Genomic DNA, 19,523 nt, shown 5'->3' on the forward strand with positions numbered 1-19,523 from the left:
CATTGACACACACACACACGACACGTTTAAAGGTTTAAAAGTCTTTATTTGGAGGGTGCGCCATCACAGTTGGTGCACAGCTGTTGCAGCTGGCTGACTGTCGTAGGTTTGAGGGCAGCTTTCTTCCATCACTCGGCCAGCTGAAAAGCACGAGACAGTGATGTTTGTTAGCAACAACATACACAGTGTCAGAGTTACTCATAACCGTGCTACAGATCACATGAGAGGGCTAAAGTGAGTTCATCTTTAACAGAGGATTACATCTAGTCTCTTCTAAAATTAGTCCATGCTACGGAGCCCGCTGGCTAATTTTAAAATATTCTTCCAAAGGTCATACAATTCCATTCTGCAGTGAGCTGTAACAAGAAATGCATTGTGGGTTGTTTACCGACCTTGGTGCCTTGATCCCGGGTGCGGGTACGCAGCTTGTTGACCTGCGATTCAGCCGTATCGGCCCTCTCCTCTGCATCGTCAAGCTCATGCTGGAGTTTCCTGTACTTGGACATGTTGGTGTTCACCTGATCTTCCTGCGTAAAAGAAAACCAAGAAAAATATTCAATTTACACCAAACTAAAAGATCTTTGAGTATTCTATTGATATTTTCAGTCTGGTGGCGCACAGAAAAGCTCAGAAATTTGTAGTTTAAACAACATCACTTAGAATCATCGCTTCGATTACAGCTTTCATTTACTGTCAAACAGAAAACTCACCGCTTCTTCGGCCTGTCTCTTGTAACTCTTTACTTTGGCTTGCAGCTTGTCGATGAGGTCTTGCAGGCGGACCAGATTCTTCTTGTCCTCCTCGGCCTGCAGAGAAACAGAGGTAGGTCTTACATCTTATTTGCACACCTCTGCATGCTCCGTGTGCACACGCAGTGAGTTACCTGGTAGGAGAGCTCTTTGATTCTCCTTTCATACTTGCGCACTCCCTTCTGATACTCTTGGCTCTTCTTTTGCTCAGACTCAAATTCGTTCTCCAGTTCTTTGACCTACCATTGCAATAAGCAAATGACTAAAACTCACTCCAAAGTAAAGCACGTGGACGAGAGACTATGTAAATATGCAGTTGACTGATGTGATTTCCTACTCTGGCCTCCAGCTTCTGAACTTGCTTCTTTCCACCCTTGAGGGCAATCTGCTCAGCCTCGTTCAGACGCATCTGCAGGTCCTTTATGGTCTGCTCCATGTTCTTCTTCATCCTCTCCAGATGTGCACTTGTGTCCTGCTCCTTCTTCAGCTCCTCTGCCATCATGGCCGCCTACAAATGCAGAAAATCTCTGTTAAATCGGCAAATAATCTAACTTAATTGCAACCAGTCCTATGCCACAGATGTATACAGTTGTATTTGGTATTTTGGTTACTGGGGCACTTACATCAGTGATTGCCTTTTTGGCTTTTTCTTCTGCATTACGGCACTCCTGTACGGCATCATCCACCTCATTCGACAGCACGGACAGATCGCCCTCCAGCTTCTTCTTCTGGTTGATCAGCCCAGTGTTCTGAAACGGAAAACTCCTTCCAACATTTAAAGTACAAGACTATAACTAGTGCTATCTTAAAAAACATCTAATATTTTCTTCCAACCTGAGAGTGCAGCAGGTTGACTCTTTCAGTAGCCTCGAGCAGTTCATGTTCTGCCTGCTTGCGTGAGCGATCGTTCTGCTCCAGCATGGCCCTGAGCTCCTCCACTTCGGCGGTGAGCAGGTTGTTTCGACGCTCTGTCACTGCAACCTGCTCCTTCAGCTCCTCGTTCTTGTGGGTGGTCTCATCCAGCTCTAGCTGAGTGTCCTGGAGTCATGCGTCAGGTGGAGAAAGTCATTAGAGTGCAATGGCACATCAGGTGAGCTCACTGACTGGCTGTAGTTATGGACTCACCTTGAGCTGCACCTGTAGGTTTCTGAGGAGTTTCTGGGACTCCGAGGCCTGCCTGTTAGCGTGGTTCAACTGCACCTCCATCTCATTCAGGTCGCCTTCCATCTTCTTCCTCAGGCGCACTGCCTCGTTGCGAGACTTGGCCTCAGCATCCAAGGTAGCCTGCATAGACTCCACCGTTTTCTGGTGGTTCCGCCTGAAAAGGAGAAAAAGGCGCAAATAAAAAACTCCTGCAGATCAGCAAGAGTGTAATTGAGCTTTATCTAGAAAACCCACCGAAGATTGTCAATTTCTTCATCCTTCTCCGCTAGCTTCCTGTCAATATCAGCTTTTATCTGGTTAAGCTCCAGCTGGGTCCGGAGAGTTTTGCTCTCTTCGTGTTCCAGAGTAGCCTGAGACAGACAGATGGAGCATTAAGAATTTAGCAGACTGTTCTTAAGGAATATTGCACATAAACGCAGCAAGCTGCTTACTTCAGCTTCCTCTAGTGCAGCTTGAATCTCACTTTTCTCGATGTCCAGACCCTTCTTTATCTTTTCCAGCTCGTGAATGGTTTTTCCTCCCTGACTGATTTGATCTGAAAGGTCAGCAATCTCCTCTGGTGGAGAAGATATGTGAAAGTATTATATTTAAATTTACATCAAGGGAAAACCTTTCTGTAAATTCCAGCTGAATTTTAATGATGCCATGTGTACCTTGGAGGTTCTTGTTCTCCCTTTTGATGGTCTCCAGATGTTCTAAGGTCTCCTCATAGGTGTTCTTCAGTTTAAAGAGCTCTGTGCTCAGGCCACGAGACTCTTTTTGAGAGGTCTCCAGCTCTGACTGGGACTCTTCGTACTTCTGCTTCCATTCAGCTAGCACCTGGAAGGGACAATTAAAGGTTTTCTTTGGCTTTTTATTAGCATTGCTTCTCAGAGGGTCTAGATTGAGGTGCAAAAATAGGGTGATATTCCCTAAAGAATGCAAAGATAATTCACCAAAGTAGGTCACATCAGGAATGCAGTACTGATGATGTAGGGTCCTTGTCATTGCCAGTACCTTGTCAAAGTTCCGCTGCTTTCTGTCCAGGGCAGCAGCCGCAGCATTGGCACGTTCCAGATCAATGACCAGGTCTTCGATCTCTGTCTGGAGTCGATGTTTCGTCTTCTCCAGGGAGGAGCACTTGGCATTGGAAGCTTCTACACTCTCTTCAGCCTCCTGTAGGCGTGCCACCAGCTTCTTTCTAATGAGAGGCAAACAGAACTGAAAGTCAGCTCTCAAAATAATCACGTGGCGCCATCGAATTTTGCAAGTTAAAAACCACATCACGCTTACTTGGCTTCCTCCAGCTCCTCAGTCCTCTGGATGGCATCAGTTTCATACTTTGTCCTCCACTGAGCCACCTCAGCGTTGGCTTTGGACAGAGCTCTCTGCAGGTCAGCCTTGGTCTCCTGCTCTTCATCGTACTGCTCTCTTAGGAGATCACAGTCGTGCCGAGACGATTGGAGAGCATGGGCCAAGGCGCTCTTGGCCTTAAGAGATCAGTTATGATGGTAGAAAAGGAGTTAATTTAACTGGAGGAACTCTCAACACACGCCGAGTGAGCCGGTAAGTTTTGACTGATGAACTGATCAATTGGGAGCTGACCTTATTCTCCTCCTCAAGCTGTTTCTTGAGCTCCTCCACGCTCTGGCTGAAGGAGTTTTTGGCACGTTGGAGCTGGGACACCATGCCCTCTCGCTCCTCAAGCTTCCTGCCCAGCTCGGCTGCATAGTGGAGTTAAGCAGTTACAGGCATTACTTATGAGTCTATGAAATCTGTGAGATTTTTAGATCAAATTATAGCCTCTTACCACTCTCAGCCTGAGCACGGGCCTTTTGTGTGCTGGTTTCACTGAGCTGCCTCTGGAGCTCCTCCACCTTGGCTTTAGCCTCGTTCATTTGATCTTCATAGAGTCGGCACGTCTTCTCTGAAGTGGCCTGTTGAGTAGATGCAAATTCTTTGATTTCGCCACAAATATAAATGCAATTCCCGTACTAGTTTAAATCTCTATCTATACCTTGCCCCTGGAGAGCTGCTCCACAGTCGAGGCCAGGTCATCGGCCTCCATCTTGGCCTCGCTCCTCTCTTTCTCCAGTTTCTGCTTAACCCTCTGCAGGCTGTCAATCTGCTCGCTCAGCTCTGCCACGGTGTCGGCGTGCTTCTTCCGCAAAGCTGCGGTCGTGGCCTCGTGGTGCAGCATGGCTTCCTCCAGGTCCCGCCGCAGCTTCAGAAAATCCGCCTCTCTCTTCTTGTTCATCTCGATCTGGGCCGAGGTGGCTCCACCGGCCTCCTCCAGGCGCTCGCTCAGCTCCTCCAGCTCACGGGCCACGTCCCCGCGGTGCTTCTCCACTTTAGCCCTGTAAGCCCTGTCGGCCTCTAGCTCCTCTTCCAACTCCTCGATGCGAGCCTGGAGAAAAGCGACAGTCAGTTACTTTGTGATGGTGGCTCACATCTGCTCTACTAGACGCTAAGGCTCATTTTCACCTGCAGCTCCTTTATCTTCTTCTGAAGCTGATTGGACAATGCTTGCTCATCTTCTATCCTTGTGCTAATTTCATTCATTTCAAAGTCTTTTCTGTTGGGAAAATGTTCGGGAATCGTTCTTTATCATTCACTCTTTATAGTTTAAAAGATGGTTTATCTGCGATTATGGGACAATCCTCACTTTTTCAGCTTCTCTTCAAGTTGCTGTTTGTCATTCTCCAAGTCCATCACAGACTCTAAAGAGAGCTTTAGATCTCCCTCCAGCTTACGTTTGACTCGTTCCAGGTCCATACGTAGCTTTTTCTCTTGTTCCAAAGAGCCTTCCAGCTGATGAACCACAGAAAGAAAACATCTTACAATTTTGACTAAATGGTGTAACAGCACTTTGTTTCTGTGTTTAGTCTTAAACTCACATCATCTACTTGTTGCTCCAGCTTAGCCTTTGCTTTGGTCAGAGTGTTGACTTTGTCCTCCTCTGCCTGTAGGTCATCCAGAGTCTGCTGATGAGCCTCCTGAAGAGCCTTCTTCTCCTTGGTCAGCTTCAGTATGGTTTCATCCAGAGCTGCCATTTCCTCAATTAGGTTTTTCACCTGCAAAATAAAAAGATTAAAAATGAGTTTAACAATCAGCCAGTGAGAAACTGAACTCCTGTCCACTGTGCATGCTGTGGTCCTTTCTCTGGCCTCTTAGCGCCCCCTGGAGGAAGCTTACTGCTCTTTCTCATCCATTTTTCTTACCTTGTTCTCAGTGGCATGCTTCTCCTTTTCCAGTTTAGCCAGGGTGATCTCCAGATCGTCTATATCCTTCTTCAGCTCGGCACACTCATCCTCCAGCTTGCGCTTCTTAGCGAGCACATTAGAGCTCATCTCTTCCTCGTCCTCCAGCCTTTCCAGGAGTTCCTTGACTTTGGCCTCCAGCTGGATCTTAGTCTTGATGAGCAGGTCACAGCGTTCCTCAGCGTCTGCCAGGTTGTCCTGCTCCTGTGAGGAAGAAAAAGTACATCTTTAGCAAATTTCTCACTACGCCAGTGTGTGTAAAGGCTGAATGTGTAAATACCGCACATCAGGAGAAAAACTTACGGCTTGCAGCTGTAGAGAGAGGTCATTCTTCTCTTGGATCAGGCTGACCTGCCGCTCTTCCAGCTCCTTCCGTTTCATTTCAGATTTTTCCAGAGCTTCCTTCAGCTTGGCCAGCTCCTCCTTCAGAGACGCCAGCTCTTTCTCGTTAGCGACGCTCTTCAGGAGGGGTTTTATTTTGAAGAAGAGCTTCATCCAGGGCCAGTGCTTGACGGCGTTGAAGGCCCGGATGTTCCACTGGATGATCATCAGAGCCTCTCTGAAAACATCAACAAAAGGTTTTCTTTGTTTAAAACCTGTTGTGTAGCTAAATTAGTTTTATATAACATAATTTAATTGACAAAAAAAGCTGTTTTAGTGTTCGGTCATTTTTTCCTATTAGTTTAAATGCTTATACAGGCAATGTTTTTACCAGGGGTAAACTTTCAGAACGGATCTCTCAACGCAAACAACTACATCACAGTCATGTGACATTTTGACTGGAAAAAAAAATATTTTCTATATATTTATGTGAGCAAACATGAATTAAATTTGTGTAGCTTTAATGTTATTTCAGTAAATTAAAAGTAAATATAAATGTAGTTTTTGTTCCCTGTGATCACTTCTACTGGGAGCATGTAATCAGGGAAAGGTCGAGTAAAGAGAATGATATATTAACTGGAGAGCTAAAAGTGTTATATTTGAAATGAATAAAAGGTGCAGAATAAATGGTTTAAACAACTAAAAGCTACAGATAAGAAGTTCAAATAGAAAACTTAAATAAATGGATATATTAGGTAGCTAAAGTAGTGTCACATGATGCCAAGTCTGCTCGAAAGTTCAGTGGATGCAAAGTTAAAATCCTAAATGTTATACCGCAGGGCGGTTAGGTCAGAGAGATTTATCCCGGGCTTTCCCCGTTTATTTATCGACTTCTTCTTGGCGCTTGATTTTTTGGCACTAACCCTGCGAGTATCCACTCCCTTGTATCTAATCATACACAGATGGATGCCACATGAAATCATACACCTAATGCTGCTTTTGATGTTTCACGACTCTGGCCAAACAGGGTAGCCAGATTGATTTAGTCTCAGCAGGATGGTGTCTCACAGCCCTAAATATGGACCCGGAGCAGATTAGTCAAGGACTTCGCGTCAATGTTTAGAGGGTTTGGGCGAGCGTGCGCTTGCAAGGGTTGGGAGGTGGTGGTTGTGCGGGAGGGTTGAGGGGCTGATTGCGTTTTTGACATGACTCCGTGCCGGGTGCCTCTCAAAGGTGAGCGTTTGTGTTTATTTAGAAACTAAAGCCCTCTGTCCGACAGCCAGCTTTAATCCTCTGTCACCCGCCACCTATCCCATCAATGCACACACTTAGAAGTACAGGCGCCGTGGACAAAAGGGGCCAGGGGCCATTGGGCATCCAGGGAAGGGGTGGGGGTGGTGGTGATGGTTGTATTTTTAGGGAGGCCCGGAGCAGCTGCCACTTGACACATGTCGCCACCTGGCTCTGAGGACACCGTCCGCATTGTTTCATTTAGAGAAAGCAGAGGGAGAGAATGGCCAGAGACCTGCGAGCGTGGGGTGTGCGGGAGAGAGATGAGGGGGGCATGCAGCCCTTATTAACAGCAGGGCCACACGCATAACTGGTAACCATACAAGGACAAGCACACGCCTCACACACGCCGATAACACTGCCCTTGCATGCCAAACATACTTGAGCGAGGGAGTGAACGATAAGGTATAGTGTATCACAGGCCGGGGGGCTGGCGGCTCACCGGGCTCTATTAAACCTGTTCGGAGGAGCAACTGTTGGAGGTCTGCTTTTTGTACTCATGTCTTCACCTTCCTGTAAGGTGGAGCTCGAAGACTGGTGTTCATTAACACACTTTCTCTTCTTTTAGAGTAATGAGCAAAATTACTTTTTCTTTTTTCTTTTTCTTTTCTTTTCTTTTCTTTTTTTTTTTTTTTACCTCCTTTCCGTCATCTTCAGCAGCTCCATCCTCATGATTTTGCCACGAGCGGCCGCCTGGAACAGCGTCAAGACTTTGGCCAAACGCTCATCCCTCATCTCTTCGAGGTGACCCAGCAAGCCTGCTTTGAAGAACACCTACATGAAAAGAAACACTGCTTTAATTACAAAATACAAACTAAAAAGTGTGGATTACAAAGATTTTTATTTGTATAATCAAATGGTCGATTAACTTTCAATTTCAAAAATCATTTTAACTTTGACACAGCCATGCAAGGAATACAGCCACAATAAAAATGTACTAAGTAAAATATATTCATATTTGTATTAAAGAAAAACACAGAAACCTTCTAAATAAATGCATTTGAATTGTTAAATTGTTTAATAGCTAATATAAAAAATCTGTGTTATACACTATTAGCATTTTGATTAATTATTATTATTAATTTTAATTTATCCCTTTGTGTGTAAATATGTATATGGAGTATTTTATGTACTGTTTCAATTTAATCTTAAAAAATGTACTGTGTATAAATTATGAGAAACATAGAAAAATATCAAATAAAATAGACACCTTTGTGTGTCCAAATCTGTACTGGCTGTGGTCGATGTCCAGGGAGGCCAGCAGCTTCTCCGCTGCTTTCCTGCTGTCCACAAACTTGTCATCTGGGATGGCGTGTGGGTTCAGGATGCGGTAGCTGATTGAATGATTACCAAACAAAAAGGACCATGATAGCACCGCGATATCTCTTATGTGATCTGAGTGATGTGTGCGCATATCTTACCGCTGCTTGAACTCGGCGTAGAGGATCCGGTTAGGAAAGCCCTTCCTGCAGATCCTGATGCCTTCCAGCACGCCGTTACAGCGCAGCTGGTGCAGCACAAGAAATGCATCCATGATCCCTGTGCAGAACAGGTTTCAAACATGAGTCGTGGTGTCCAAAAGTCCATATTGGTTTTAATCAGCTGGTAATATGTGATGATTACGTTTCGGTTTACCTGGAGTCTTGGTCTCATTAGGGATGATGCAGCGAACAAAATGGGGCTGCGTGCTCCGGAGGTTGGTCATCAGCTTATTCAGATTTTCCTGCAGGAACAAAGAATCACAGCAAACCAAATGAGTGAATAAAAATACTTTGAATAATCTGTTAAAATACCAAAGACATCAACCATGCAAAACCTGTTACTCTGTGACGCTCACATGAGAAATCCTTGAAGTAAAGAAGAGAGGAGCCAGCACAGACTTAAAGTGATGTTCATGTGATCATTGCCCTAAACATCACTGCAAGTCTTAACTGCCTCCGTCCCCATGCTCCAGTGACATCCACAATTTTGCACTAAACACCTGCATTAAAGCCTCTCAGTGCATTTGCTTCCAGCTTCAGTGTTTTTCCACAAGCCCTGCAGCAGCCACATCAGCCTCACCTTATGAAGCTGGGACACAGTCTGGAAGGAGGCTGCCTTCTTCCTCTTTTCCTTGCCACCTGCCTTGGGGTCAGGCGCTGCAAGGGTGTCAAAGGAAGGATTACTAAATTAATAAACGATTAAAACATCATTTATTCATTCTTTAGTCATCCATCAGAATCCAAACTGTACCAGAGTCAGAGCCAACGTAATTCTCATACAGAGAAGCAAGCAGCTTGTTGGCAGACTTTTGGAAACAAGCCACCACTGTCTCATTCAGTGGGTCCTTATTTTTGTCTAACCAGCCAAAAATGTTGTACGGTACCTACAAATAAACAAACAAATGCAAATGTATAAACAGGTAATGTATTAAATGTAAAATGTTATCTTGTAGAATTGCTCTTGTGAAAACCAACTTACTACTCCAGCGTAGTGCACCAGTTCAAAATGGGCCTCGAACTTGCGCTTCTTGTCTGGCCGTGGTTTTTGGAAGTTTGGTGACTTGCCAAGGTGATTGTCATACATCTTGGCTTTAAAGCTGTTATCTGAAGCCTTTGGGAACATGCACTCCTCTTCAAGGATGGACATGATGCCCAGCGGCTGCACCAAACACAGCATGTTAGTCTCTATAAGCCCTCACATGTGTAACAGCACAACGCTGTGCTCACCTTTTCAATGAGATCAATGCACGCTTGAAGGTCCAGCCCGAAATCGATGAAGGTCCATTCGATACCCTCTCTCTTGTACTCTTCCTGCTCCAGGATGAACATGTGGTGGTTGAAAAACTGTTGCAGTTTCTCATTCGTGAAGTTGATGCACAGCTGCTCAAAGCTGTTGAGCTTCAATGGAAGAAAAAAGAAAAAAGAACAGGTGTTCAGAGGAGACACCACAGGAGCATGAAAAACAGGAGGAACTGTTACAGATCAGCCTGCAGCGTTGCCGAGTCATTGCAGTGTGAGCTACGGCGAGGAACGATCAGGTTACAAAAAGACGTATCATCACGCAAGTGTTGAACTAGTTTTATTTTTTCAACTTTTATCTGTATGACTGTTATTTGAACTTTCATGCAGATCAACTCACATCAAAGATCTCAAACCCTGCAATGTCCAAGACTCCTATGAAGTACTGGCGAGGGAGGGAGGTGTACAGGGTCCGGTTGATGCGCCCCACGAGCCATTTGAACATGCGGTCATACGTGGCTTTGGCCAAAGCTCCGACTGCATAGGTAACCTTCAGCACCCAAGCACAGTTACACACACACACACACACACACACAAAGAAGGAATACTATCATTCACGTGGATGGCCTCTGTTGTTTGAAAACCATATTCTAGTGTGTGTTGAGAGGTGAGTGTATTGACTGAGGATTAAGAAGCCGTCCTTCCATTAGCCTAGCGGTAGGAGAGCAACCACTGAACTTTTACTCCACTGTACTAATAGATGTTTGTATGATTATTATGGGGTGGATTATGCCTCTTTACGCTTAACAAAAACACAGACATGAGACACTGCGTCTCCTCACCTGTTCAACATTCTGTCCCTTCACAACATACTCATTTCCCACCTTCACCCTTGGGTGGAGGAGGCCCTTGATGAGGTCAGCTGAACTGACTCCCATCAGGTATGAGGCTTTGTCTGCATCTGGTAGCAGAAAGGGAGATGAAAAACGTGTGAAACATGACCCCTGTTTTAACTGCATGGTTTCTTTTCATTCTTTTATGCTCACTCCTTGCAGACTACAGGTTCTTACTTTCAGTGCCGTCGGCCTCCGCCTGTTCCTCGCGCTGCTTTTGCTTGAATTTCATGTTGCCAAAGTGCATGATGGCTCCGACTATTTTATAGCAGCCATACTTCTCCTCTGGTAGGAAGCCCAGGATGTCCATGGCATGCTGTAAGAGATCAAGAAAGCAACGCTCACAACTTTGCAAATCTATTCAGCGTACAGGTTTGGGTTTGTTTTTTTGTTTTGTTTTGTTTATCAGCGAAGAGGATAAAAGTTTACATCAGTGGCCATCAGCTCCAGCCCATCATTCAGGTTCTCGACAGTCGTCACGCCCTGGGAGCAGAAGTGGTAGTCATATGGGTTGGACGACACCAGCAGCATGTCTGGAAAACAAAGGTTTTTAAAATCATTTTGCAGATCAGCAGTAGTACACAGTATCTAAATATCCAAAGTAACCAGAGTAACTAACCTAAGAGTTCTGGTTTCTTCTGTGACATGATCTGGTAGTAGATGTGGTAGCTTCTCTCACCAGGCTGCTGGAATATAACTCTGGATTTTTCCAGAAGATCTGAAGGACATGTTTGTGTGGGACATGAAACAAACTGAGAACTGTGTGGTTTTAATCACTCTGCGCTTTTATTTACTCACATATGTCAATGTCAGCTGAGGCCAGTTTGCCAGTAGGACCAAAGTGGATCCTAATGAATTTGCCCTGCAGACGTAAGAAATCATCGAGTTTAAAATAAATAATCACCATTAAGAGAATTCCAAATATGTTTCAATCCATAAACTCTGTTTTAGACTAAGTACAGTTTCCAGTTACTCACAAATCGGGATGAGTTGTCATTCCTTAGCGTTTTGGCATTACCAAACGCCTCCATGGCAGGATTCGCCTCAATGATCTGATCCTCCAGAGTCCCCTGCAAAGAAAAAAAAGTGTAATATAAAAAAAATGCCAACACAAAGTAATTTTTGACAGTTGTGTTTATTTTGCTGCTAAACTCACCCCAGTTTTGGTTGCAGGACCTTGCTGTAAAGAAAGAAGGGGAAAAGAGTGTGAGTGTCATATCACAGAAGCCATGACTGAATAATGCTCTCACAATCAAAGGGGAACACCATGATCGACTGGAAAATTAGAAACTTGGTGTTAAAGCTGTGGTAAAAAAAAAAAAAAAAAAAAAAAGGCCACCATGTTTCTTATGATGAACGGAGGGAAGAAAAAGGGGAGCATCAAACAACACGGAAAAGTCCCAAAAAAAATTAAAGCAAAAGGGGAAAAGAAGAGAAAATTAAAATTCTGAGCCATAAAAAAGGGAAAAGGGGAGAGGAAAAAAGGAATGATTAAAAACAATAAGAAAGCAGAGTGGAGCAGCTGGAACACAACACATGAAGGTAGAGACTCAGACATGAATGTAATCAGTTCTCACATTCACCATGTTGACAGTGAGGAAAATGTATGGACATGGTTTTAAGGGTGTACACTGAAGGGGTCCTGGGACCAAAAAAAAGAGGAAGAAAATAAAAATTAAATGAAGCAAAAAAAAAAAAAAAAAGATTAAAAAACGGGAGGAAACAAAAATACGGGTTGCCACATCGGCCTTACTCCTTTTTTGGCAGGTGTATCCCCGAGAGCTGCCACAATGGCAAAATACTGAATGACACGTTTCGTGTTGACAGTTTTGCCAGCACCGGATTCTCCGCTATAGGAGTGTAAAAAAATAACAAAGTGTACATACAAACAGACACAGTAAAAACTGCTCACAAAACTGGTACACGTACACTGCATGTTACAAGTGGGGTAAAAAAATTAAAAAGGAAGGAACAAGGTTCAGTCAGAGAAAAATAAAAAATGGAGGAAAAAACAAAAAAATCTTCAAATCAAATCTTTAAAATTGTTGTACGTGTGTAAGATGTGTATTTCTTCCCAAATTTGTGGCTTGAAACAAGACCAAATTTAAAAATAAAATAAAAAATAAAGCAGGTGAAACTTACGTGATGAGCATGGATTGATTCTCTCGATCTGATGAAGACAGAATAGATGTGTGTTTATATTTAAAAAGACACCACCTGCGTTAGACCACTTTGCAGAGTTATTTCACATGTGCGTGAGTGTGTGTGTGCACTCACTGCGAAGCATGTCATTGTAGGCATTGTCTGCAATCGAGTAGATGTGCGGCGGTGCCTCAGAGCGGCGTTTTCCTTTGTAGGCAGCCACCACAGGAGCTGTGTAGACAGGCAGCCATTTGTATGGATTCACTGTCACGCAGAAGAGCCCCGAGTAAGTCTGAGGAAACAGAGGGACAAGACACAAGATGCCTAAAACCATCTTTCTACTGAGAGGCTGACTTCACACAAGCTCACAGCTGAACTCTGGATAATCTAGCCACTTAAAGCAACCTGGAAACATGGCATCCCTCGGTGCTGAGATACTTACATAGATCATCCAGGCACTGTAGCGGCTGCGCAGGTTGTGAAGCACAGAGGCCTCATTGAGGTGCGTCAGCATGGCCATGTCTTCGATCATGTCATACTTTGGAGGGTTCATTTGCTGGATGTCACAGTCCTTCACTGTCAGGGTCTGAGGCGATGGACACACAAAGACATGAGAAAGAAATCATGCAGATACAGTTAAAGTCATGAGAAGATGTGTCAGCAGGTACCACCGTACCACAGAGGGATGAACATTTACCCTGCCATCTTTGGTCTCAACAATGACTTTGTCACCGCTGACTTCCTTGATCTCGATCTCAATGTAAGCCTCTTTTTCATCCGGGATCCAAGCTCGCTTCTTACCTGGCAGAGGTGTAGAGAGAGAGGAGTATTATTGAGAGGATTGGGGGAATTATTGATAATAAAAAAACAAATCTCAAAAAATTTAATAATAATAATAATAATAATAATAATGGATTGGATTTATATAGCGCTTTTCAAGGCACCCAAAGCGCTTTACAATACCACTATTCATTCACTCTCACATTCATACACTGGTTAATAAACATTTAGTTAAGCAGATTTAAACAAACAAACAAACAATATATATATATATATAATGTAAATGCAAAGTTCAAATCAAACTTTGAATTAAATATGAATAACTAATAACTAACTAATATATGTTCTGTTATGTTAGGATGCATTTGTTGCGATCACAATGATCTCAATTTTAAAATTCCAAACATAGTTTACGCATTTTTGTTGTTGTTGTTGTTTCAAAACTGTTTGTTTTATCCCTTTAAAAACATTACATTAAACACAGCTTTGTTACTAAAATGAAAAGGCCTAATCGCACAACATCAGATAGATTTCTCCTTTTTTAAAAAGACTATTTCTTAAGTGAAGCGCTTTAAGGTTTAGTTCCTTTGAAGTCTCCTTAAAAGGCCTACCGTCAAAAGCCGTGGTTTGCATCGCCAGCAGCTCCAGATCAGTTTTGCGTAAAAACGGCGAAGCCTCTCCAAACTCTTTCACGTCAAAGCGCGACATGGTGGCAGCTCCTCGCCGGCCCCGAAAACTGGAGGCACCAGTTGAAGAATTTCTTTGATAAGAAGACAAATCTTTGCATTAAGGTCAGTAGCTCATTACATGTCAAAGCGCCTGTGGTTACTTCAGTTTCCACGACGGGATGAAACGAAAACAGCCTGTGCGCAAAGAGCGCAAATCCGCTACTAAGAAATCAGAAGAAAACTACAGAAGTGTAAAGACCGTTAACCGACGAAGCAATGGCAAGCGAGATTATTTTACTCTTAAAAAATAAATTGGGACTCTTTAAAAAGGCAGACAATCCCCGCGCGCAAAATGCGCAAAGTTCAACCTACCAAACAGAGGCAAAAAGTTGTCCACTGACCTCAGAAAGAGCACAACGAAATAACTGCTTACTGGGATGTGCCCTCCTTTATACTGTTTTCCTCAAGGTCACGGTCAGTGGACATTTGTCCCTCATTAGCATATGCCACCTCCTCCGACTCCTATTGGTGCGGGGCGGCTGTCTCAATTGACACAAAAGGAAAGCTACGTTTTTGTCATTGCTCTGAACTCAAGCCGGCTATTTTTGTATCCCAGTTATTTTATGCACTGTACACACAGCGAGGGAGTGTTAGAGAGTTGCATTAGGAGCATCCTGGAGGGAGAGAGTTATTATTTTCCTTTATGCAGACTCTGAAGGGCATTGCATCATTACCTCTACCATGAAATAATATGTTTAAAAGACAACAACAAAAACAGGAATAATCAGAGAGACAGAGATGAAAACAAACAAACAAAAACAACAACACTAAAACAGAATCAAAGTTACAGCCAAGACTTCATAATTCATCTTCTCATCTACTTAACTTTTGTTTGACCCTACATTTAACCTCTTGCGTGACTTTCATGCTGTGAACTCACGTTGGCCTCTAAGTAATAGTCGTGCAGCGTTTTTGTTGTCAAGTGCTGCCAGGGATGTTTGCTATTGTGTGTGGCCACAGAGGATGCAACCTTAGAAGAGATTATTTCAGGAGCTGTGTGGCATTAAACATGTTACTATAAATATCCAACATTATATTAATAGAGAGAAACATGGCGCAGGGTTCACAATAAAGAGCCTCATGTGAATTTAAAACCAATAAATGTTTCGATTTATGCCCAAAAAGTGTTGAAAAGAGTCACAGCTTCATGTTTTTCTTTTTTCATCGTTTGTTTTTTCTGCGGAGCTGATGCCAGCAACATGTTTGGATTTACCACACCAAGCCTCTGAGAGGGAAAAAAGCAAAGAAGAATGATGCCTGTCCACTGAAAGCCCAGTGTGCTGTATTATCACTTGCAGATGCTGCAATTTTGTGTGTCCGTTAATTGTGTCATAAGCTACTGTGCCTCTCACACTCCTGCTCCAGCAGATCTGACCTTCAGAGCAAAGGGAGAGGTTGGTGTGTGGTATGAGAGCAGGGTGACAGTGCAGCAGCATGGGGGGGGGAGGAGAAAGGGGGACCAGAGTTTCTCAGAATAGACAAAGCCAGAGTCCCGCATTCCTGATAGGGAGATCGACTGTTAACTGTTGGCTGTGTCAAAATCAGCAAAAGCTCTATAGATAAGCCAGAAATGGTCATCTGCTCTTGACAGACTCTCTTCAGTTTATTGTTTGTTTGTTTTTACAAAGCCCTGAAAAGCGGTGGGCCGTCTTGTAACATGACAAGAGAGTGCCCTTTCCCCACAACAACTCAGAGAGTGAGACAGAGAGGAGGAGAAAACCCACTCGTAATGAGATGTCTTGACTTGAGGGGCGGCCATCTTTGTTGATGCCGCTATCTGTTGCCGTGGCAGACTGAGAGGTGTTGCCGTGATGTCTCAAACTTTCTTAGGCATCAGTTAGATAGAGCGGGCCTGAGCTATTCTGGGACGAGGGTCTCTTCAGAGAAGCAGAGGCAGGTTTATGTACCATGTCACTTTGGTGCACCGTTTGAAAAGCTGGCGTGCTGATAACACACGAGGAGAAGATGAATCCCAAAGTCCCCAGAGCTGCTGGCTTTAAATAAGTGCACAAACTCCAGCATGTAAACACACACACAAGCGATTGCAGCTTCGGCGTCGGGCCCAGGACATCTCTCTGCACCGCTATACTGCAGCCCACTGCAACAGCTGACTTCTCGGAGCAACGGCTCTCCTTACGTCCCCAGTGTTCCTCAAAATCATTTAGACCTCCCACCCCACTGCATCCAGGCCCATTATTACTCCTGCTTTGATTATGAGACATTTGTGCAGCTTTAAGTTACCCTGCAGTATAAAATAACCGAGCAGTCGTCCAGCTGTAGAGCTCAGCACCAAAAGTGTGGGGACAGAGTCGTCTCCTGGGGAGGGTTGGCTCACCGGCAGTTTGGTGATGCGAGGAGCTGACATTTGGGGCATCAGGGCTTGATCTGGGGGTCGGTCACAGTTGTTTTAGATCATCATGCACCGAATGCCAGGACGCTTAGGCAGTGAGATGGAGGGAGATTGGGAATTATGACTGCAGTCATTCTCTGCAGTGTTTAATCACGCACTGCATGGTCACACCTCTCGCTCTATGCATTGGGAATGTTCCTCCAGAAACAGTAATGCCAAAAAATGATACATTTGTATCTTTTCACATTCACAAATCCCAGTCTGTCATTGAGAAAAGAAATATCATTTTCTTTTCAAGCTGTTTTACTGCAATATGAAGAAGTTTGAGATAAATTCAGTGTCAGAAATCTGGTTATCAGCATCTTTACATAAAGTCCTCTGCGCACCTTTTTCAGCTAAGAACTCTTTATAATTTTCCTTTCTGGCTTCTTTTATTTATTCTTTTTCTCCTGGGAAAACAGTAACACAGTTTACTCGCTTCAGAGCAAACATATTGATCTAAAAAATGTTTTAAAAGGCAAAATAAAAAGTATGATTTGAAGAGCCCTGCTTTGACTTGTAGCAGCAACCTAAAATTGGGGGGTGAAGCTGTGTTTCATTTTGGATCAAAGCATTCATCGCTGGTGGATATATCTGTAATCGCCTCGTGCTTGCCCACAATACCTTGCAGCAACTGTGCGGGCTCAGGTCTTTAGCTGACGCTTCATTGGAGTGGAGACGGGCAGTCGCGTGGCAGAAACACACTCCAAAGCCCCCAATTACTCCGCCACACCCGTTCCACTCCAGCCCACCCGTACATTTACCCATACACAGACAACAATAACACGCCGAGGAGTTAATCAGTCTTTTAGCAATCCATTTGGGGCGTTTGATACCTCAGCTATTACTCTCTGGCTCCAGACAATACCCCGTCTCTCATTGTGCTAAGATGTGGTGCGGGTCAGTGGGCCCGGCCAACCCTGCCCTCAGTATGCATGGCAGCCCTCAGCTGTCTTTCTATTTCAGGAGCATGGAGGCATACCTCGGCCCAGCTGGGGCATCAGAAACAATGGGAATACAACCTTATCCAAACAGAGGCCCGCAGACAATCTGACGCACTCCAGGATCTCAGTGACAGCCCCGCTGCAGCCCCCCCCCCCCCCCCCTCTGTCTAATAAAGTTGGTAGAAAGGGTTAACAAGGATGCGGTTAGACATATCACTCACAAGTCTTCGTTTAAACACACTAAAACAAATCCACTGTGGTGAAGTTAGTTTGCTGTTTGAGGATGGAAAGTAAACCGAGCTAAAGCTGTTTGTGTGTAGCACGCAGTTTGTAAGCTGTTTGCTTAGCAAAGTTCAAATTGAATTACAGAAAATGACTGACTTACAAGGAAACACATGAATACCGGTACATCTGTGAACTGTTAGCAGTTTTTTAAAAATATTGAGTGGACTTTATAGTTTGTCCAGCTCATTTTCTTTACCCGCATCACTAGGCCCGATAAATCACTGCAAAATGCAACGTGGATGCATGAAAAAAATAAATATAAAAATCAGGTTACACGATGATGCCCCTCTCCATGTTTTTGATCTCCTGTATTTTGGTTCCAATGAAATCACTGTTTCTAAACAGTGCGCCATGACTTCAGTTGCTCTGCTTGACTTTAAATAGACTTGGAAGGGAAACCTGTCTAGCTGCTTGGAAAGACCTTCAGTCAGTGACCTACAGCATCTCGCTGTCAGGGTAGACATAGCTTCCCTTAATTTACTGTCAGCCCTGCTGAGGGTCCGTTAAAGACGTCCAGGGATACAGGTGGCGGCGCTCGGCCTCTGACCATAACTGTTTAGACAGAACTGCTGTCACAATGAAAGGCATTTCAGCAGGCCGCGTGGCAGCTCTTTCACAGTTTACTCAGGCTCCGAGCCCCCCGTATGTTTCCTGTATGTGCACGTGCCCATACACCAATATCCAGTCACCCACACAAACACCATCAGGACCTCTGCCATGTGAGATTTCACCTGTCGCCCGTGGAAACCAATCAAGCAGCAAATGCGTTACACCATCGAGTTCAGTTAGTCTACTTTGTTTCCAGGCAGAATTCAAGGTAACTGACACGGGTCGCTTGGCTCAAGGCTAAGGAAACACAAACTTCCTCCACATAACATCATCTGCAAAATCAGAAATACAACTGGTGTTTCATGACTGAGCCCTTTGAAAAAATGCTGCTTGCTGACCAAAATCTGCATTGTTTAAGTGGAGGTTTGGGGAGGCTTTACTGAAAGCCATTTATACATCTATAAATGGGTTATTATGAAATCAGAAGCTGCTGATCCCTTTATCCCTATTATACACTTCTTGTAAACCTCAATTCTGAATTTTTACAGGTTTAAGACGTCTTAAAAATGTAGATCTGCAGCTTGTGTCTGCAAAGAAAGCAAAGGAACCTCTGCTGTGGCCTTCCTGACCAGTCATAGTTTCTCTGTCATCAAAAACCCCCAGAAATGGTTTGGTAAAAACGCAGTGTAAAGCCAGCCTGAGCAGCTGTGTTCAGTCTGTTTTTGTAATCAGTTATTCTGAAGAATGATCTAAATTTACTTCAATTTCTGTGGTAACACAGAAAGAAAATTGCTGACTTTGCCCAAAAAGACAATTCTTTTCTTCCTTTATGCTTTATATGCTACCACAGTCTACAGTCATTTGACAATGGGAACATCCAGTTTTTCAGCTTGTAAGACCACCTTTAGCAACAATAAACTGAACTAACACCAGTGATGGCTTCTAATATATGACTTCATCAGTCTCTCAAATTGTTGTGGAGGAATTTTGGCCTACTCTTCTTTGCAAAGTTACTTCTGTCGCTGAGGTTTGCGGGCAATCATTAATGCACAGCTCTCTTACGTTGCCGCCACAGCATTTCATTCACGGCTTCGACTGGGTCATTGCAACACCTCGATTCTTTTCTTTTTCAGCCATTCTGTTGTAGATCTGCTGCTGTGCCTGGGGTCATCGTCAACTTGTGCCAAGCTGCAGCTGTCAGTCAGATGGCCTCACATTTGACTCTAGAATACTTTGGTGGGAGGAGCTCATGGGCGACTCGTGGCTGCACAGGTCCAGTGTCTGCAAAACAAGCCAAAATAATCACCAGCCCTGCCTGACGGTATGAGGT

The 19,523-nt window shown here is 44.1% G+C and overlaps 1 protein-coding gene across 1 annotated transcript; it reads right to left on the bottom strand.

Annotated features, from left to right (window-relative positions):
* Positions 1-25: 25 nt before the first annotated feature.
* Positions 26-14,355, bottom strand: myh7ba (myosin, heavy chain 7B, cardiac muscle, beta a). The gene is made up of 44 exons (XM_082532487.1): positions 14,339-14,355; positions 13,910-14,058; positions 13,216-13,319; positions 12,961-13,104; positions 12,654-12,810; positions 12,519-12,546; positions 12,130-12,226; positions 11,533-11,556; positions 11,354-11,446; positions 11,175-11,238; positions 10,996-11,094; positions 10,806-10,909; positions 10,554-10,692; positions 10,326-10,444; positions 9,884-10,033; positions 9,472-9,642; positions 9,224-9,403; positions 8,996-9,128; positions 8,825-8,901; positions 8,399-8,486; positions 8,185-8,302; positions 7,974-8,097; positions 7,401-7,537; positions 5,456-5,711; positions 5,114-5,356; positions 4,790-4,966; positions 4,558-4,703; positions 4,377-4,467; positions 3,910-4,299; positions 3,703-3,829; positions 3,498-3,616; positions 3,186-3,382; positions 2,910-3,093; positions 2,567-2,732; positions 2,345-2,469; positions 2,148-2,263; positions 1,875-2,067; positions 1,584-1,787; positions 1,373-1,498; positions 1,087-1,257; positions 884-988; positions 711-806; positions 393-527; positions 26-140 (listed from the first exon to the last, which is right to left on the bottom strand). The coding sequence occupies exons 2-44, from the start codon at positions 14,004-14,006 to the stop codon at positions 129-131; spliced, it is 5,826 nt and encodes a 1,941-aa protein (XP_082388613.1). The 5' UTR covers positions 14,007-14,058; positions 14,339-14,355; the 3' UTR covers positions 26-128.
* Between the last annotated feature and the right edge of the window lie 5,168 nt (positions 14,356-19,523).

This window comes from Aulonocara stuartgranti (assembly GCF_965226115.1).
Source record: "Aulonocara stuartgranti genome assembly, chromosome: 5".
NCBI classification, from domain to species: domain Eukaryota; kingdom Metazoa; phylum Chordata; class Actinopteri; order Cichliformes; family Cichlidae; genus Aulonocara; species Aulonocara stuartgranti.